Source organism: Trachurus trachurus, assembly GCF_905171665.1.
Source record: "Trachurus trachurus genome assembly, chromosome: 24".
NCBI classification, from domain to species: domain Eukaryota; kingdom Metazoa; phylum Chordata; class Actinopteri; order Carangiformes; family Carangidae; genus Trachurus; species Trachurus trachurus.
In genome coordinates, this window is record NC_139910.1 from 28,115,226 (window position 1) to 28,137,599 (window position 22,374).

General features: G+C 42.7%; 1 protein-coding gene across 1 annotated transcript in view; it reads right to left on the reverse strand.

Moving 5' to 3' along the window:
* Positions 1–21,684, reverse strand: part of ptchd4 (patched domain containing 4) — a gene marked incomplete at both ends in the record, with an annotated part of 37,665 nt that extends 15,981 nt beyond the window's left edge. The window contains 2 exons of the mRNA XM_084001156.1: positions 8,523–9,018; positions 21,085–21,684. Of these exons, the coding sequence (XP_083857282.1) occupies positions 8,523–9,018; positions 21,085–21,684 (1,096 nt within the window). The remainder of the gene's footprint in view (positions 1–8,522; positions 9,019–21,084) is intronic.
* Between the last annotated feature and the right edge of the window lie 690 nt (positions 21,685–22,374).

Here is a 22,374-nt window from a genome sequence, read left to right on the forward strand (position 1 = left end):
ATTTTATGACAAAGCCGTGTTTTGATATGATGTGTAATGCAAATTGAACACTTCCTGTAACTGTTTCAGATTAAAAACTCTTAAAAATGTGTCTATGGTCAGAAAGCTTTTGCTTCTTAGCTGTGCATTATTGTGGTGCTGCAGTGAGTGTATTGCCTCATTTCCAGCTGCTGATGTTTTTCTGTTGTTTACATGCTATTCAGATCAACGACTTCTATCCCTCTAGCCCTCCCACTCTTCTGCTCCTGTGTCTTATCTGCCTGTTTCTTTTAGCAAATGTAATAAATGCTATTTATTTGTTGTAACAGAAGCTCAGTGCATTGGAGGTGTGAGTAGTAAGACAGGGTTAGAGAGGGGTGACTGGGTGACTGGGTGACCCACCAGTCACACCCATAAGGTCCAGCCATGTATAAGATTTAAACCTAATCCTGTTACATATGTGTTTCATTGTATTTAAAGGTATAATGTGTAGGAATCCCCCCATCTAGCAGTGCGGTTGCATATCTGAACGTATTCTTGATGTTGCATTCAGGTGAAATGGGGCAGACGTCAGACAGACAACAGACGCTGCATGTAACAGGATAAACAAGCGTAAACAAGTGGTCCGTCAGCAAAACAAGGCAAAACAATACAGGCCTGACAACATGTTGTCATGGTGATGTGGTATTGTTTTACCGTCTTTCTCTGGTGGAGTAAAATGCTGACGGCCGTCTGCCTGACTGCACCTGAATGCAACACCAGTGCCTCCTCTTCCTCACACTACACAGTGGTGACAGTTTTAACAGGCCGAGCCCACAGCTCCGCTGAGTTTCTATGGTTACCTACGGTCACGCTGCCACTAAAAAATGGCGATGCAACATGGCCGCCTCGGTTCGGTGCGTCGCCCACTTATGTATTTGTAACGACTTGTAACAACTCATTCTAAGGTACCAGAAAGCTTTCATTTGTATGCGGCTGTGATTCCACTTCAGTGAAATACGTATTTATGAAAGACAGATTTGATTTTTGCTCATAAAAAGCCAAATAAGTTACATACTGGGGCTTTAAACAGTTTAACATGGTTGTAATTGTGTTTTTGGTTACATTTAATGAAATAAGATACTGTGAAATATTATATACATAATGCATTGGTGCCAATGATAAATTCCAGTCTGCCCAGTATCACTCATCACATCGCAAACAAGCGTGTCGATGGAAACATCTGCTGTAAATGATGTTTGGTAAATTCAACTTATTCAGTAAATTGGAACATATCAAATTAAATGAGTGTTTTTATTTGCCAATCATGGTCTCTGTGTTTAAATATTCTCAATTCAAAGTCCACTTATTTATCTATTCACCTCAACTGCTTCTCATGGACTTCTTCAGCAAAATAAACTCAGAAGTAGCTAAATTAGAGGCTCATGCGTTCAGAATATTTGCTCAAGATGTGAATGGTTAAGGTTGAAAATTAATATCAGTGTTCAAATTTGTGATGCTATCACTTGCGTGCCCATACAACTTAACTACCTGCTGTGACCACAAATTGGATGATTCATTTCATAGTGAGTGTTGTAGCTGTGCATGTCAGAGGCCATTTGTTGTTTGACTTCCAATCTTAAATAAAACACAATGCACCTGGGCAGACTTCATGCAATGCAGCCATTTGAAACAATTTATTTTCTCACTGTGAGTCAAATATGGCCGAGGTAAAATAAAAATAGGATTACAGCTCTGCACCAAGTAGTGCATCATGCCTCAGCGGGATGCACAGAAGCCTCATGTTGTGATAAGTAAATAAAATACAGTTTTGGGGCCTATCAGAGAAAAACAGCACCATCACTTCCTCCGTAATGTCACAGCATGTATGTTTCATGAGTCCTGCTCTGCTTTCTTTCCTCTCATGTCGCTGCCAGTTTTTACACCTCTAACAGGCATCACATATCCTGAGAGAGAGCGAAGTGACAACCTCAGCTCAGCAGTAATTGGCCAGCTCGCAGATGACAGGGCAGATAGACACAGGGGAGACGGACAGGAGGAGAAGCTGCTCCATATTAAACAAAGGTCCAGCGACACATGGCGCTACCTGCCCCGTGCAGGGTTTCTTCCTCTACGGGAGTCAAAGGTTAGAGACAACATTACCTGGATTGTTCAGGGAGAATAATGGATTAGTTTTACTCTGATGTGGGAGGAGAGGAAGCTTTGATGAGAGCCATGGAGAGAAACCATGACACAGCTTAATATCTAAAAAAACTCAGCCTCAGAGAGAGGAAAGTCTGTCTCATAAACTTTGATGCAAACCCCACGATGCAGGTTATATCGCTTTATCATGATCTGTCTATCTATCTATCTATCTATCTATCTATCTATCTATCTATCTATCTATCTATCTATCTATCTATCTATCTATCTATCTATCTATCTATCTATCTAATATTTGGACATGCCAAAGATACAATGTACAGTAAACAAAGAAGTGATATGAGGGTCAGACTCACAGCACTATATAAAATATAAATCAATATTATGAAGAGTATTGCATTTGGCAGTAATTTTCTCATATAATCAAATATTGACTCATTTTTTTGATTTTTGATGGGTCTATTGTTACAGAAATGATGTTACATTTTGGGTTGTGAACAGGTTTCATTTCACCGAGCATCACCCGAATCCTGACCAGTGTCCCATCCTGACTAAAAAAAACGTTCAATCAGCCTGATGCTTCAGCCACTAAACCTCACAGTGATGAGTGGAACCTCACCACAAATAAAACATTTACTGTAACATTTATGTCAGAGTTTAATTCCCATCCTATCAGTTAGGAGGGTTTTTCAGCTTTAAGTGACCAACAGACACACACCATTTGGGTGCTTAGCTTTAACTCAGGAGTGGCTTTCATCTGGCCACTTCACCACACAGAGAGCTTCAGAGCAGGGAGAGGTTTGGGGTGTTTTCAGCTTCACACTGATGAAACCCTGTGTCAGGGTCTCAGTAGAGCTGGGCAATTAACCAAAGATATACCCAAACCGACATCTGGACCCTGTAACCGACGTAGTCTTGGTTATTACTTCCCCTGTGCTCTCCCCTTGAAAAAACAACAAAAAACTATGGCATGCAAATCATGTGACTCCGCCCCCTCCATCTGTGTTCACTCAAAGTGAAGCCATGAGCGAAGCTGACGCTGCATCCATGATTTTGAATACGTTGCCAGCTAGAGGGTGGTTGTATGGGTTGTTTGTTCAGAAGCTTATGATGACCCATAGCTTTTTTAAAGGTTTTTAACATCCATGTCCATGTTGAGAGAAGGTCGGGTGGCTGGATGGCTCCGTCAGACCTAGAACTACTGTATCATGCAGCAGAGTGAGGTTTGATTGAATAGAAAATAATAACAGTTGTCCACTGAGGTGGTTGTTGATTCTTAATCATATTCAAACAGGAATCTTAATTGATATCATGATCTTTTTCTAACCCAAACCAAGGACCTTTACTGCTCAAACCTAACCATGTTTTGGTGGCCAAACCTAATGAAATTGTTTTTGTGCCTAAATTTATTAAAGCCATAACTGTTTTTGTAATAAGCACGGCAATGATTGGTACACCAGTAGAGTTGCTGTGTTTATTGGTGTAACCTTGACAACCAGGGCAATTACGTGTGGCATGCAGTATTTCAGGAAACATATATGTGGTTGGTCATACTGTATGAGCAAGTGAAAAAACAACCTACAATATGTGATTGTGGTTGCTTGGTTAAGGTTGGAGGATGAGTTGGTCATGGAGGTCTATGGACAAGGGCAGTAATACAAGGGCAGGTGTGTGTCTTTCTAATATGTGTCAACCAGGTAGATCATGTCCAAGGGGCCAAATAAAAGACTATAAGATATGTTTTTTATTAGCATATTGATAGTAAAAAGGAATATGTTAATGACACACTCTTACTTACTTATTTTCTTATAGCACCCAGTGGTGCTTTAATGGAGGAGGTTAAGTACCGTTGAAAGTGGAGCTCTAAATCAGCCACACAGCAACACCACAGATCATATTGTGAACTTCAGGAAGGTTTTACAGCTGGTTTTAAAACTCACCTCTGAAAACACAGCACACATTCAATACCTATTTCTGGTTATGAAGGAACAGGGAAGCCTGTGGTCCACTAACTTTTCTGACACTGTTCTGCTGCAGCTCTGCAGGACGTCCTAAAACTGTCCTCCAATTCATTACGTCCACCTTAAATGGAATATGAGGTGACATAACATTAGCAGACTTGGCCCAGCCTGGTAACAAAGCAGATGTTCATCAGCTCTAAAGCCACTAAAGGTAGCTGCTAGGCTTTTAGAATAGTGTCACTACACATGACTGACTTTAACATTTACAAGTAGTCAAAATAACACTGTGTGCCACTTTAAATTTCTGTATTATTTTGTGGTTAATGCGTAAATTGATGCCATTCTTTTCTACAAAGTACACCTGCACTATAAAGATAATGTAAAATATTCTAAAACAACACATTTCCCTACATGGGGGTTTTAAATAGCACACTGTGATCCCAAGTGTCAGTGCTGTCTCCACAGAGGAGATGAAGGGCACAGGAACCATCTAATAAGCCTTGGGACTGTATTCACATAAGATAATTAGGTCTACGGTGTATGCCGCCACCACAAATGAATCATGGGAGTGTGCAGACGGAGGCTCAGATGATGTTTGTCAGCATGTGGCTGACAGACACCAGCAGATTCAGGCTAACTCGTTAGCAGAGAGGAAAAGTTGTTTCCCCTCCGCACAACCATGACCATGTTTTTTGCAGAACACCATGATGTCACAGTGAAGGTAATAGGGATTTATAACTGATAAGCAACACTTGTTAACTGATTATTAAGATCAAAAACACTTGCGGGGGCGATCGCCGATGGTTTTCTTTTTTCGCCATTATAAAATATACACACATACGCTGCAACAGCTGATCAGCGCTGATGAGAGAAGAACAGCAGAGCTGCTCTGACAGCTCCTCTATCCTTTTGGGTTTTTTTTGTTTTTTTAGCAGCCCCAGTGTTACAGGTGATGCACATCTATGTCTGTGTAGCTACATGTATTGTCTGACCTTCCCTCACGGCGACTGCGGTGCATAACTGGCACATACTGTCAGTCCTCCTGTGTAACTTTTTACTGCAAAATATAACTGAAGGCAGGTGGAATTCTGCACGTGTCGACACGCCCCAATGAGTTGACAACATAAGGAGCTAATTAATCGTTCAAAGTTCTTGTTATCGGTTAACGGTTAAACGGTTAATCATGTGCATCCCTAGAAGGTAACTGTTAAAGTCAATATTTGTTCCTATTAGATATTTTTCTTAAATTGCGTCATTAATCAGTTCATGAATTCTAGAGTCAGGACCAAAAACACATTTTGTGGCGTCTCGGGGAGACTGACCTTCGACCTTCTCCCACCAAAATCTGAAATAAGTTTATCTAAAAGCTCAAATGAATGGTTGTACTTTCATCTGTGTAAAAGTCCTCTGCTATGATTACTATTTTAAATAACATGTTTTTTCTACAAAATATAGCATAAACATCTTAATTTAGGGTAGGAAGATATTGTTGAGATGTTGCATTCACAGGAATGGGATGGACAGACAGGCGGATGGGCAAATCAAAAAACATGGTGACTCCGCCCACAGCTGTCATTGGCACAGAGGCATAGCTACATGTTAATAGTTTGACTGTCAACAACATGTTGTGAAAACGTTACTGTTCTCTGACAAAGAGCGTATTTTGTCTCCTGTGGGAGGCAGAGAGACACTGCAGAAACACTGAGGTAGATGCTCAAAATGTCTTCCTAGTCTGTTACTGATGAGAAGGAGTTATGAGACATTAGAGAAATAATATTATAGCTCACAGTTGTATTATAATCAGTAAATAAGAAGGCTGTGATTATAATCCTCAGATTTAAGATCCAAATTCTGGCATTAGAGTTTCAGGTTGGGGTGTCACTTATCTGTCACTGGTTCTTGCATGAGCCCCAGTCTCCTGACAGGCTGAAGTTTAATGTCTGCATTAACACAATGACAAACTGGGGGGGACAAATACAGATTAACCAGACTCACAACTGTCTGCTTCCAAAAACCTGCCCAGTGCCGGGCACAACCTCGACACCGTGATAATGTGACACACACAAAAACTTCTTCTCTTGAAAAACTATAACAAACCAAACCATAATTAACATAATTGGCATAAACTCCTCCATTTAACCTTTTACTTCCGTGAAGAATTCCCCCTCCCAACCCACAGAAAGCTTTAAATAATGATGAGTTCTCAACAGGGGGCGCCTCACTGACAGATTGGGTATCAGTATCCATTTGAGATCTGAGTGTCTGCCCTGATGTGGCGTTGATATAGTGATAGGGGTGTGTCTCAGTGAGGACCTCCCAAGAGGAGGGTGGACATCTGCTGCCTCTGAGGTCCTGTCACATGAAATTACAGACTTAATCAAGTCCTCTCCATCTCCTTGGCCCTTCTCCACCTCGTCCGTCTGTAGAAGAGTTTCTCTCTGCCTTCCTCTCCCCTCTGCTTTGTCCCTCTGTGTCTCAGTCTGTTCCCTCATTCTTCCTCTTCACCCTCTTTTTTTCCCCATGTATCACATACATTTTTTTTCTGTGCTTTTCTCCTTGACTTGCCTTTTTGGCCTCTCTCAGCATCCTGGCATGCATCACACCATCCTCCTCTCCTCTCCTCTCCTCTCTAGGTCATAAGGACTCCCTCCATCCTCCTACTTCTGAGTCTTACTTAAACTTCAGTTTTGTCCGCTGGCCTGCAGCACATCTCTACCAAAGCCCGAGGGATCCTGTGACTTTATAGGAAGGAAATGCAAGATATACTGTAGTGTAAATATAACAGAAGAAATACAGAGTGAAGGGACAGAGACAGAGGGAGAGAAGAAGAGTCTCAGACAACAGGAGTGTAAATGATGACATATCACACTGTTGATGTATTTGTGTAATGCTGTATTGATTATCACTGCCACTGGGTGCCTGTTTGTCCTGGCTCTCTGCTTCCCTTGCCTATTCGTTTTCAGAATACCCGTTCACCACTGGAAAAAAAACCAAAAAACTACCAAGCTACTGTAGCAACCCGCATGCTGGGAATGGGAGTGGCAGGTTTTGATGAAGACCTGGATCATACAGTCAACATATGTACATCTACTGTATCCTGTTTTTGAGGGTTACTGGTGCAGCAAAACCATCCCCCACTGCTGACATTATAGCTGTGGCTATGCAAGACTAGTAGAATTTACACAGTATCTTAAATCTGAAAATCATTCAGATTAAAAAATCAACTAAAAAATATCAGCTCCTAACTTAAACCTAATGCTTTCATCAGTATCAAGTCACAGCTTTCATCTTAGAGACAAGAGTCTTAATTTACCACGGAATGGAAACCTACACAGAGGTTATTAATGAACCATCCTTTCCTGTCAAAATGTCATTATTGATGGGAAGCTTTAGTATTTATTCTATGTATTTAAACTGAAAATAGCATTTGTGCTTGTTGCAGTTTTCAGTTTTCTGGTGATATGAGCCTTTTACAGTAATAACAGGAAGGAGGTTAAAAGTAACTGTATGGCTTTACAATACCCTAAGAATTCATACTGCAATTATCTGAAAAGAACCAGGTTTAAAAAAAATTCCAAAAATAAAAACCTTGATTATTAGAGGGGTTTAAGGACTTTATCTCATGACCTCAGTATTTCTAAAATCATGCCAACAGTGCAGCCCTGATGCCATCAACATTAAACATCCTCTCATGTTATACTGCACTGCACTGCCTTGAAAACACTCTTTTCCTTTCCTTTATCCATCTCCATCGCTGTTCACAGGGATGACTCAAAAGCATGAGTGTTGATGATTTTATCAGCTCAGGGTTTTGCACGAAGCCCTGACGCATATTCAGTACTTATTGTGATCCAACCCCTAACTTATAAACCTTTGTTATATCGTGGTCGTGTGAAACAACTGAAATATGACCTGAAAATTTCTAACATCAAGTCCATTTCTCTGTGGTTTTACAATAAATTACACAATTCTATGATTTCTGATAAATATCTGATTTGAAAATCGCACTAATTCTGTGAAGGTTATTATCAATTCCCTATTAGAGATAATCTCACCCGAAGCTCAGTGAAATGATAAATCAACTAGTAAGAAATCTGGACAACAACATGCACAGAATAAAACATGCAAAGTTGCCTGACAAAAGTACCTATGTGCTGCACAACTGCATGCAGCAGCAGAGACACACTGGAAACACACATGCCACTCTATTCGGTAGCAACAACAATAATGAACTGCCGGCATCCCCTCTGAGGGAAAGCCCAACACAATTCTGCTAATCCCCTCCCCAATCAACCCTCTGTGAGTGTCAAACCCTGATAAGCCCCTTAACTAACCAACCCACACACACACACACACACACACACACACACACACACACACACACACACACACACACACACACACAGTAAAGACACAGTCGTGACCCACGCTCGCACTCACCCATGGCAAAGAACGGGATCCCCAGCAGCGTGGAGTTGAACTTCCCGTCTGATATAAAGAAGATCCCTGCGGCTGTCACGTTAGCGATGCAGATGGTCAGAACCCCCAGGAGGCCCAGGAAGGGCTTCCCCCTCAGGCAGTCCCGCATGGAGCTGGAGATGGTGGCGGCCAGGAGCACCAGCACCAGGCTGACCAGCACCTCCCCCTTGGCCAGCACGCCGGTCTGGTGGAAGTCCCGCCACAGGCTGAAGGAGGTGAGCGACTGGACGTGGAGGTGGTCGGTGGCGTGCGGCGCCTCGGCCGTGGACAGCCGACTGACCATGGCGCAGAACTCGTTCTCCCAGCGCTCGGCGATGGCGTCCTGCACCACGGGGCCGTGGTTGCGGAGGTAGTAGGTGATCTGGATGGCGCGGGCGGACTTGACCTGCTGGTCTCGACTGTTGGGTGAGAAGGACACGCCGCCCAGTTGGTGGCCGATGAAGGACACGCGGCCATCCTGCAGGGGGTTTACAGATATCCAGTATTAACTCTGACGAAAGGTACAATTTCATAAAAAATACATCAGACAGTACACACTAGTGCTAGAAACTTCCAGCAGCAGTAGCTTCTCTGCATTATTTGCTCGAACACTGATTCACCAACTCTTTAAAGGGACATTGTGGAGGAATTACTCCCATCTAGCGTTGCAGTTGTATATCACAAGCAACTCAGTCGTATTTTTCATGCTGCATTCACGTGAAATTGGGCAGACGGCAGACGGACGACAGCCGGCATAAACAAGCCTCTATGTAAACAAGTGGTCCGTCAGCACGAGGCAAAACAATACATGTGACAATATGTTGTCATGGCGATGTGGTATTGTTTTACCGACTTTCTCTGGACTTCTGTGACTAAAATGACATCTGGTTTGTTAGCGACGGCCGTCTGCCCGACTGCAGGTGAATGCAGCATCAGTGTAACGCTCCATTCCTCCTCACTGCGTTACCGCGGTGACTTTTCACAGACGCCACCTCCACCTGAGCCGACAGCTCCGGTGTCTCCGCTGAGTTTCCGTGGTTTCCTACCGTCACGCTGCCACTGAACGTAAAAACATGGAGACACCACATGGCAGCAGCACCGAGCTTACCTGCTCCATGGAGATATGAATGATATGAACGGCTCATTCAGAGCTGAAAGGAACACTTCACTTTGTTGATGGGGGGGATTACTGATTAAGGTGTACAGAAATGGCCGTTTGTCCTGTTTGTCGCGCCGAGTTGTCACGAGCTGCAACACGAGTTTACCCGAGTAAGGAAAACGAATTTGATTGGTCGTATCGAGCGGGCGGGATATTCAAAGTTTGGGGCGAGCCCGAGCTCCGTGTGTGTGTGCGTGTCTCAGACGTTTGAATGACGGATTACGGATCCAATATCAGTGGCTGATGAATCGTGTACAGGCTGACGTATAATCCGTGCGCCTGCATTATCCAATGCGAAAAAAAAAATACACACTTTCATCCCGGATTTACTCAAAAATAGAATTTTGCACAAAGTTTGGCCTACATCGTCTGAAAGATGAGTTATCACACTAATTTTATGACCCAGAGTGGGCTTAAATTCAATTTTCTTTTCTGTACACCTTTAATGAAAAACATACTTTTGAACCAAATAATCCATTTCCGTGAATAGATAACAGGAGAAGTTACACAATGTCCCTTTAAATCTGCGGACAAAGCAAGTTATATATCATGAAGGTTGAGCTCCATCGTGACATTTAAATTAATTGAATTACACAGCAAATACAAGACATCCCTGTGTCAAGATTTTGAAGGTTATGTCATTGTGAAATAAAAAATGTGCAAAGCAGGAGAAGAGGAGTTCAATAAGATGGCTGGGACAATAAACGTGGGCAGTGGCAGTCTCTCAGGAACAAATCAGTGCATAATAAAGATATGAGGCACAACCTTTCTCATGTTTGACATAAAAGTGTAGTCTTGGTGGATACAATAGCTTTTTTTTTTTGAAGTTGACTGAACAGGAATACAGCTACCCTGACTCCATGATAATACCTTCATATACCACTTATCTGCAAACACAAACATGTTTCCCTTTGTGATTAGGTCTTTATAGTTTTAGGCTTTGTCTCTCCACAGACCACACACAGGCCCATTATCATAAGCAACGGTCCATCTGCCCAATCCAATTGGTAGTTACCGTAGCAACCAAGGTCGAGCATAGACCCTTAGAGGTTGGACAAGAGTCTCCAGTGAATAACTACAGCACCCATCAGGGTCATGAATGATTTAATCCCATCTTCTCTACAGTGGGACTGAGTTACAGGGTGAGAGTTAATGAGAATGAACATGTACTGTATTGTACATGAAGCTTTAAGGTTTAAATGTGGCCATGGAAGGAGGAGCCAGCTGCTGCTCATCTCTCTTCTCCATGATTGGTCAGTAAATTCTATTCCGGTTTTATGTTTTGGTGAAAATATTTTATTTATTTTCACCAAAATATTGGATCTTGCAGCAAAATGATATCGATATTATAAGCGATTGAACCCCTATGATGTTAAAGTCTAAATGATTCCTTTTCCCATGGATTTTATTTAGTTAGCAGATCAGCATGTCATTTGGTTAAGAAGCATTTCCACAAAGTCATTTTTTAAACAGCTCTCTTAAGACTTTTTAACATGTGCTGCTCCTCATTCTTTGCTGTTGATATGGTGTATCCCTAGACAAGAAAAGGACAATGACAACAACACACACTATACACGTATAAAATAATGTCGGCATGACATCATCATGATTGACAGCTGTGATTAACTTGTGATTGCTGCACAGACTCACCAGCACAAGATGGGAGTGCACATATCCAAGATGTTGCATCAATTTCCTGTAATAATGCCCATCCACAGTATCAAAACTATAAGCTTACTCACCACATTTAATTACACAATACATTATAATTATTATTCTAAAACACTGATTTATAAAATATTTCCCCAGCTCTTTTAATTAGGACAGTAAACCACACACACAACAATGTGAATCTGAACCTACATGACACTGTTTTGTTGTCGTAACAATGTCAACTTAATTTGCAGCTTATTGTAGACATGATTTATCTTGTTATGAGCACAATAATCCAGCACAGTCAAACAGCCACAATATGTTGTTTCACAGTGGGGAGCTTGATATAAATCTCACGCTTCTAGATAAATAAATCCCCGTGATTATGTGATTCAATTTTTATAAGCAATTTGCTGCAGTGAGACAAAAAAAAAAACAGTTGCATTATTGTGCTCTGGCATTATGTGGGCAGCAACCTTCCAGTCACATAGCTGATCCCATCCTTAAGTCAACAGCCAGGTTTCCTGACTACCTCAAATTTATTACCTCTATTACTGTAACATAAAGCAGTATCTGTCTGTTATGTCTATGATTGCTCTCAAAACAACCCTACTCAGCTTTTGAAATGTGTCATTTCATGACTGTGTACAAGTGTGTTTATGTAATGTAATCACTCAGTAATTGCTAAGGGAACCCAGAAAGCTTTAGCCCTCATTTCACTTGTGTAAGTGCACAAAGCTGAAATTAAACCACCACCACCCAACTTCAGTAAAGTGTTTCAGCTAAATCTCAATAGTGACAACCCACTTACAGTATATAAACTGTTGCCCCCCACTCTGAGCTGTCACATGCTCAGACTGACTGCTTAGCATGCATACCTGGATCCAGCTGTGATACAGTGAATACTGAGCAGCTATCGGGACAGCAATTTCTAAATCACCTGCGAAAACAATATACCCAGCTCCAAGCTCAAGATTTTGTTCTCCCTTCTTGTTTGTTGCAGCATTTCAGAAGACAACAAAGTGTTCAATGCCATTGTGTGTGGGAGAGAGAGAATGACAGAGTGAGAGTAGGTGTGGATGGGGCATCACAAAACAGCGAGAATGTGTGTGTGTGTGTGTGATATCTGTGAGAGGTTGAGTGATATGTGAAAAGGGGGGATGTGACACCTCTCAAGCTCTCTGACAAAAGATGGATGTGGCTGGTGGGAGAGGTGTGAACTGATATTTTTGGGGATATCACCAGCCTTTGGTTGAAGAAGTAGGCCTACGTGTCAAAGTGGTTTACCTCTTCATGTGGCTGTGGAGGAGGTTAAGCTAACAAGACTATACAGCCATGCAGTAGCCTATAGCTGCTTTGTCAGGCTGTACATCAGCAAAGTGGTGCTTTGAGCTAATTACATTAACATACTGACATGCCTGCAATGGTAGTCTTAAAGCCCCTGTACGGAGCTTTTAACTGGATACGCAAAAGTCTGTGGTTTCTGCTGATGTGTCTCTGTTACCTACAACAGCAAATGAGCCCATCAGTGTGAAGATACGCTATTTCTACGTAGTCTAATTCTAGACCTCTGGAAGGCATGGTCGGGTCGGACCACTGACCAAACCATACCAATAGATACATTACGCTGCTAAAAAAAAAAAAAAAAAGCAAGTCCCGTCTTCTTTCCGACGTTTCTAAAATAAATCTACACAAATGTCTTCATGACAGTGGGAAATGCAGTCTTCATTCCGGCAAAACACCACCGCTTTCGTCCACAGGGGCCGCCAGAATCAACACTAAATGAAAAGTCTGTACAGGGGCTTTAACATGCAGATGTTACAGGTACATTGTGTAGGAATTCCTCCCATCTAGCGTTGTGGTTGTATATCACAAGCAACTCAATCGTAATTTTCATGCTGCATTCACATGAAATTTGCCAGACGGCAGACAGACGACAGCCGCTGCAGGTAACGGCATAAACAAGCCTCTATGTAAACAAGTGGTCCGTCAGCACGAGGCAAAACAATACACGTGACAATATGTTGTCATGGCGATGTGGTATTGTTTACCTGACCCACGTTTTACCGGCTTTCTCTGGACTTCTGTGACTAAAATGACATCTGGTTTGTTACCGACGGCCGTCTGCCCGGTCCTCACAGTCTTCACTGCGTTACCGTGGTGACTTTTCACAGACGTCACCTCCACCTGAGCCGACAGCTCCGGTGTCTCCGCTGAGTTTCCGTGGTTTCCTACCGTCACGCTGCCACTGAAGGTAAAAACATGGAGACACCACATGGCAGCCAGCACCGAGCTTACCCGCTCCATGGAGATATGAATGATATGAACGGCTCATTCAGAGCTGAAAGGAACACTTCACTTTGTTGATGGGGGGGATTACTGATTAATGAAAAACAGACTGAAGAACCAAATAATCGATTTTCATGAATAGATAACAGGAGAATGTCCCTTTAAGCAAGTATGGCATTGCTACCTTAGTTTAGCATGTTAGAATTCTTATATGTGCTAATAGAAAAACACACAATACAAGCAATGCTTAATCTGATGAGATTTAGTGATTAGTTGTACAGTATGTACAGACAAATTTAGGATTTGTCCTAATGACATTGATTAATTTCATTTAAAGCCAATAACATTAAAGCAGAAGTAAGTGATATATTTGTGTTAATATAAGTCTTAAATAGTTCTATCTTCCGACAGCAATCACTTACATAGAGTGTTTGGTCTGAAACACGGGTCTCTCAGTCCCTCTGCTCTGCTCTGAGCCGAGGAGAAAACATTTATCGTATCCTACAGTTTTTATCCAATGAGGAGAGAGAACGGCATGCAGGGCTGTGTGTGCAGCCAAGGGACGCCGTGAATGTGGCGACGTAGGGACGAGGACTGTTATGGTGCGTTCAAGGAAACTCGTATTTTTCCGACCGTGAAGTCGTACCAGTTCGATCTGGTACGAGTTCACCGGTCGGAAGTTACGAGTGGCCGTTATAGTGACTTTCACCGGTAAAACAGGTCGGAAAAACACTAGTGGGTTGCCTGGAACGCTACAAAGTCGTAAGTTGTGACTTGAAGCTGTAATTTACGATTTCAAAAGCCTGCCTGGAACGCAGCATTAGCGAAAATGACCGGACCACTTACTTCTGCTTTAACCTCATGATGGCAGAAGAAATGTCAACATCTCTGTTGGAAAAAATCGAGATATTTCATGGGATATTAAAACTCCGATGTAAAGGTGGTGGTAGAAGAAAGACTGGGGGTTAAAGCAGTGAAGCTACCACTATAGATGTACCATAGGTTATTCCATAGCTGATATGTTCTTCTTTAAAGCAGTACTAAAGAACTTTCAGTTTTGGTTGAGTTTGGCGGCGCCAGTGGCCCAAAGCGGTAGTGTTTTACCTGAAGGAAGACTCCATTTCCCATGAGCACCTGCGTGTAGCGCCGTAAACATCCTGATCCCCTGGTGCATGAAAATTAACAGAAGACGTCCAAACTAACTTTCTGTTACCAGCGGATCATTTCTCAGTAAACACACATACACAATCCGACGGAAAGGTGCCGCATTGCTGCTCCCTCCTCGTCGTGACTCGTGAAAGTGAAAGTGAAACTTAAGTGAGAGCCGGGTTCCCACCATGCTCCTCAAAGCTGCTTAGTGCCAGTGAAGGCGATACAGACCATAATGATACAGACCCCTTCAGGCCATGACAGAGGTGTCATTCAACCTGTTGTAAGTCGATGTACCATCACAAAAGTTCTGAAAATATTATATGAAGGTTGAAAAGTTACTTGTTGGTTTAAAACTTATCAAGACCCCAAATCAAAAAACTGCATCCTCTGATTCTCAGAATGACTCAGACCTTTTGTTGTGGCTGCAGATTGTGGTCAGCTATTTCCTGTTTACTTCAATTGTAGATGTCTACAACTTGGGATAAGCCCACCTGTGATCAACTGTGCTCACTGGACATAGAGAGACTCTACTGTAAGGCCCCTCTATTCACACTGCATGTCAGCACAAAAAGAAAAGAGCCATGAAATCCAAGGGACTCACTATAGAGCCCAGCAATAAAAGTGTGGCCAGGCATTGATCAGGGCAAGGATATAAAACCATTTCCAAAGCTCTGAGTGTTCCCAGGAGCACAGTGACAGTGGCCTCAGTAATTGTGAAATAAAAGTAGTGTGGAAGGACTTGTCACAGAGTTGGCCATCTGACCAAAATGAGTAACCAGGCAAGAAGAGCCTCGCTCAGTGGGGTGACCAATAACTTGATGTTCACCCAACAGAGCTTCAGAAGCCCTGTGCAGAGATGGGAGAAGTTGCCAGAAGGACGACCATCTCAACAGCACTTCATCAATCAGGCCTTTATGGTAGAGGAGAGGAAAGGACTCTGAGATCACCAGGGAAACATATCTGGTCTAAAAAGACAAAATTATGTTGATCTGAGAAGAACTTCAGACACGATGTCTGGCAAACACAAGGTACAAGGATCCCTACGGTGAAGTGGTGGCAGCATCATGTTATGGTGGGAGGAGGACAGGGAGACTGGTCAGAGCTGAGAGGCGGATGAGTCAGGTCAATGAAGCACTTGAAGAAAACACACAGCCATCTGGGTCATGGTTCACCTGTGATCCCAGTTCTGCGTATCAACAACTCTATAGCACAGAGTGAAATGAATGAATGTAAGCATAACTTCTTTTTTTTTTTTCTTGTGGGGGGGGGGTATAATCAAAAATAAAAAAGAACTTTGTAGAACTACTACATATTTTGAGACTTAAAATCTGGTAGGTTTTAAATCTTGATTAAAAATCTGCCTGTACTTTCAGCAAAAATACTTCACTTTTTAATGATATCACAAAATCAAAACACAGACAGTAAAACTGTAAGGATGCTGGTTAAGATTCAACAATATCCGACTATGTTATTTGGCCGTGAATGCAGCATCATTTTCTTTGTTTTACTGGCTTCCATTCATCGATACCCCAACATCTCAACAATCTATCTATTCAAGTATTGCAGTGTATCTAGACAACAAATAAATATTATTATTGGTTTTTAGACGTATTGCATGTGAATTTGGTTGAATTGTTGAGTTGAATTGTTTTACAAAGCTCTGCTGTTTAAAGGTTTTGTTTTACAGAAACTTAAGTGATAAAAAACCGCAGCTTAACGTTTGCAGTAATTCAAGATAAATTACTACTTGTTATTTCAATGGTATAAGCTTCATGTATATTATTTTTCTATTGCGTAATAAAGCTTAATCAAGGGAATGTACCAATGTAGGTTCAGGAGACAGTATTGACTGGATTTCATTGCCCAGCACCCAAATGCACCCTGGGGCAAGCCAGTTATTGACACGTACATACCCAACCTCATCGGCCAATTCCTGTGCTGTGTCTCCTCTCCTCCCATCCTCCAATCACATTGGCTCTGCTGCAGCATTCAAGGTGCCACAGACCTCCTTCTGCACATCAGCTGTTTTTCCTGCTGCCTCACCGCTGCTGGTCTCACCTCCACTTTTATGATTTATTAAAGAGAATGGGGGTGTAAAACAAACATTGACCTTAGCTTGACATTGCCATGCTGCATACAACCCAAACTGCTCAATAACTTAATTCAATCCAGCACTCAATTTCTCTGTCCTCTTGTGAATGGAACAAGAAGCTTGAGCTTGTCTAACACAATATTATTAGTGTTAGGATAAATGTAATGCAGAGATGGCGCACCTGTGTGTCTTTTTATAAAAAGCCATCCTGACCACCAGAGCTTTCGACGACAAAGGCCCAGAGCAGCCGAAGCAGCTCTTTTCTTGCGCCTCATTATCATAAGATAACAACTTAATTATCTCATTATCATGAGATATCAAACTCTTCTCTCGAGATAATAGGCTTTGACATTAAGTACCCCACAATTTCACAGAGGCAAATCACAACCTTGAGACCAACCATGTACATTTATATTTTAAGCTCATTATGTAGAGATATCAATTTCACTACGTTATCTGAAAACATTAATCATAGCCTATTTGCTGTTCTTCTGTACTTCCATGTTATGACTCGGTGTATAGCGCAAAACATAAGGTAACTCAAACTACAAATAAAAACACAGCCAGATGTTGCAAAATAATGAGATTATGTAACTGTGATCTTGCAACAAGAATGAAAATACATCTGCAACCAATGGCTGCCTTCCATATGCATCTACAAAACACATTCATCTATAACATTTAGGCAGTGTGAAAACACTAGCCCATGTTTGTTATGATCTAAGATAAAGTAGGTCTCGGCCCCCAGGATCTGCTGGACCCCATCGACTATGAGCAGATAATCATGTAACCAGCTTTGCCCTTGGTCCAGTCTGTTGCTGTTACAACTTTGGTACTTGAACTAACAACCAACAAGCTCTAATTAGTTCTAATTGCCGTTGTGATCAAGTTGTTGCTGGTGTGAATACAGATTGAAGCCCTAGACTCAGAACTCGTACTTATTTCATACATTTCTTCTCACATTTTTAATCCGGACAATGTTTCAAAGAAGATTTATTTCACTGTTACATATATTTCTCCACTGTTCGCTCATTTGCTATAACTTTTTTTTTATAGTATTCTTTAATGTTTTTTATTCTTGTACTACCTGACAGCTTCAAAAGATTACGCAACTGAAAATACAGAAGATGGAGCAAAACAAAGAAAATATTTAAAGCGTTTTCTCCTGGGGACAGAACTAACATTCAGCTCAGCAAAAAGTAAGACTTTTTATGAAGGCTACCTCTGTATAACAAGCACAGAAATAAATCCTGGTTGTGACATCAAAGAGCAGGATGAGGCATAAGAAGTCAGGCAAATGAATTAGGCCAGACAGCTCGCCAGACAGGCAGACAGAGAATAAGGATTCAGGAAGATGGAGAGTGCAGAAGCCTGATACAGAGTGAGGAGCGCTGGAGAGGAAAGAGGTGGCATCAACCATCCAGACAGAAATACTGCCCCTCATGTCGCAGCTGAGTTAATATGAGCACATTGTGTATGTGTCCAGAAAACCTTTCACATGCTTCACACAAAGACATCCAGGTACAAGTTAGAATGTGCTTAAGAGGGGACTGCATGGTGGTTTGATGTTCTACACATAACTGGCATTATTTGATTATGTATTGACATGCCCTCAAATCACATGGTAACAAAAACCCCACTTTCTGTGGAAGGTGCAGCAGGATTAACTGTGTTGGCTAAACACAAAGCAATGCTAATGCTAATGCTAATGCTAATGGCAGATGAATTAGAGAGTAAACGTTTGTCCTGATACAGAAAGCAAAAGCTCAATACACACAGAGACCTGCCATTAAGAATAAAGTGAACGACCAAGACATCAGTGTTGAGGTGATGCTCTGGCTAACTAACACCGCTGTTCGTAGTGGACAGATGGTCCAGAGGACTCACTACTAGACCACTTAGTCAGACACAAAGAAATTGGTGTGACCTACGATCACAGATTATTTTAGTCTTTATATGAAAGCCTCAGTTTGTCACTTGCTTTGACAGAGGTTTCTAAGTGTTGTCATGTGGGCAACAAAGCTGCCCATAGAGTCTATCCACCTCCAACTATGATGGTCCAAGCAACTGTCACATACCAACCTCTCCCTGCTTGCTAGAGTCATTACCAGGCTTAAAATAAAACCCATCAACCCTGCAGTGTGGTAGGCTGAAAATGTCATTTCTAGTCAAAACAAATCTCATTATATTTAAAATAAGATTCATCACATTAAAAAGTAGCTTGTTTTTAGACACTTTTTACTTCTTTCAAGCATAATTTCACTTGAAATAAGTAGAAAATTTTTTTAAAGTGATGAGTCTTATTTTAAGTGGAAAGAAATTAGTTTTGACTAGAAATTAGACATTTTGACAAGAAATACGACAAATATTCTTGGAAAGATTTTGAGTTTTTGCAGTGCAGCTTGTCTTTTGAGAGATACATTTTACTTGTCAGCTATAAATAAATGTCCTAATTTATCCCCAAATTGTACTCTTGAATATTCCTTGAAAGCAAGAGTTATCTACTTCTGATTTTAAGACCAATTTAGTTTGTCCATTTTCCTTCAGTTAAAGGTATTGCCACAATTTATTTAAAAAATTCAAATGTAGTATTGGGACCTAAATGTGTGAAATAGTATGCAATCTGAGTTGGGGCAGCTGCAGAGGAGTCTAGCAATGAGAGGAGATGACTGTCAGATGAAGGTCAGATGACACTATGAGAAATGTAGAGGAGAAGAAGAATGATACTGAACACAGTGAAGTACCTGACTGCGATGGATGTGTGTTGTTAAAGCTAGCAAAGTGACTCATTCTAATTGCCTGGTTCACCAGCAGCAAAGACACTAATGTCTGTTTTCTTTTTGACATTAAACTTTGTGTCTGTCATTTCCACAGGAGCGTAAACCATGCAGCTTCCTGAGTATGACAGAGCAAAGCAAAGGCATGATTATCTTCGACGCCCTGCGAAAACCACGCATCACGTAAATGTCAACTTTTGAAAGAAAAGCTGGGCAACAGGATGATGAATGGCCCTCGCCGCTTCGCTCGGACGCTGATGCTGCATGGATGGCTCACGCTGCCACGCTGTGACAGCTCCTCAGTTGAAGTTACAACCTGCTATAGGCTTGTCATATGCAGAATATGTTGGCTTGTGACAGTCTGAGCTCGCTACATCGGTATATAGTCGTGTACCTCACAATCTATCTGAGCAGTTACAATAAAGCTGATCGTTATGAGCCGTGCAGTACAGTCAATGTTCTTTAAGGCCGTACAATAAAAAGCACACATCATGCAGCTGTTGCCGAAGAAATAAAGCCACAACCTTTGCACGGTTCTTGCCTTGTGGTGGGACAGAAATTGGTTTAATCTGTATAAAGCTTGGTAAATATCCCAAATTATTCTAGAGTGCAACAGATTTTCACATTCACACCAGCACCTGTTCAGACTAGCACCAGACTTGCATCTGCAGAGCACATCTGCACCTGAAAGACTGGTGAGCCTATAGAGCGAGCACCTGTACCACTACATGCAGCATACCCACGTTTCACTATTGTCAGATGCTTGTATGTTACTGATACAAATGTGTGCAGTCGGATCCCACTGAGCATCAGGCAAGCGGGGTGCCTCAGTCTATTAGCTACTATGGCAATGTCATTATAAAGCATGTACAGGCAGGAAAAGGCCAGAGGGAGACACTGCATCAAAAAAAAAAAAAGACAGAGGATATCCCTTTGTATGTGTGCTGATGTGCCAGTGTGGCTGTGGATGTGTGTGGAGGAGCAGAGCACAGCAGTCAGGGGCAACACAGTATATGCAGCCAATCAATTCACCTGCACCAACAAGGGAGGGTGAAAACTGCAAACCGGCTGTCTGTGTTATGGAGAGGGTTCCCTCACTGGCTGATATATGTAGCAATCTGCAGCCTGGGAGAACACAAGCCCACTGTGTTCATTCAGAAATTATGGCATGCTCCAAAAAAGAAAAAGGGCCAGTCTGCTCCAGCTATTCACATGCTGACTGCTGCTGCTGCTGCTGCACTGTCACCACGGCTCAGATGGAGAGATTTCGGAAGGGGGGTTCGGAATCGGATCGGATCAGATAGTGTGTTGCACAGGCCCGGTTCGGCATGCAATGTGAAGAGGAGCTGCGGTGTGTCCCAACATTATTAATAATAAATAATAATAATAATAATAGCTAATACTAATAATGATAAAGCTCACCTTCAGTGTTGTGTTTGGGTAGCTGACGGGCACCTTGTGGAAAGTGCTGTTGGAAAGCACAGCCTGTCTGATATCTTCGAAGATGGTGATGATATCATCCAAGAGGCATCGCTTGTCTCTGTGGCTCAAGACGCAGAGGTGCGCGAACGTGTAATTGAATCCCTTGTAATTAACGCGTAAATCCAGCACCTGCTTGTGGACCTGCAGGACCTGGTCGGCCAGGTCCAGGATGTTTCCCGCGGACTTGGCGAGCAGGATCAGCCTGCCATATCTGCCCGGGGTGTGCAAATCCGAGTACAGCTTGTGCTTCGACTGGTCGATAGGAAACAGGCTGTTGGCGAGACTCCGCTCGATCTTGGCGAGGCTGTGAGTCGGGGCGACCAGCACCTCCAGGTCCGTCTCCGGCTTGAATCGGCTCAGAACGGTAGATCCGAAAATGATGGTGAGGACCGCGGGGACGGTGAGGAAGAAAACGGGGTGCCTGCTAACGAATAAGCCCAGCCAGTAGAACGAAGCCTTCAGCCCTCTGTGGATCACTTGCCGCAGCATCCTCCACAAAATCCAGCTTGCAGATGCCCCGTTTCCTCCGATGAAGCACATGTGACATCAGACTCCGTTCCCCGGCTTAGTCCAATTCGTTAAGAGAATTACACCAGGCTACAACATCACCACCATGCACACACGTTCACACACACACACACACACATACACACACTCACTCACTCTCACACACACATTCACACACATTCACACGCACACACACACACACACACACACACACACACCACACACACACACACTCACACACCACAACACCTGGAAAAAACAGCACTGCAGCAATTCGCGGCAAGACGGACGGACACACAGAGAGAGAGAGAGAGAGAGAGAGAGGGAGAGAGAGAAGCAGACAGTCAGAAGAGCATCGTGCAGTCAGCCGATAGAGTCCGCGGTGTCTGAGCTCAGGCCATTCCGCCTCCATGTGATGGGGAAGAGTCTCCTCCGCTGCACCGGCTGCAGTGGCAGCGCCGAGCCGTGACGGTGTGATGGGATGTGCATGTGTGCTGCTGCTGCTGCTGCTGCTGCTCCTGTCTGTCTGCTGCTGCTCAGCTCAGCAGCCTGGCGCCCGATTTATGTACTTCACTGTAACCATGTGGCGGGGGTTGAAGAGGAGGATAGAGGGGCTGCTGGTGGAGGAGGAGGAGGAGGAGGAGGAGGTGAGGGGGGGGGGGGGGGGGGGCTGCCTGGTTATTTTAGGATCAGTGGAGGCAACAGGCAAGATGAGAGTTGTAA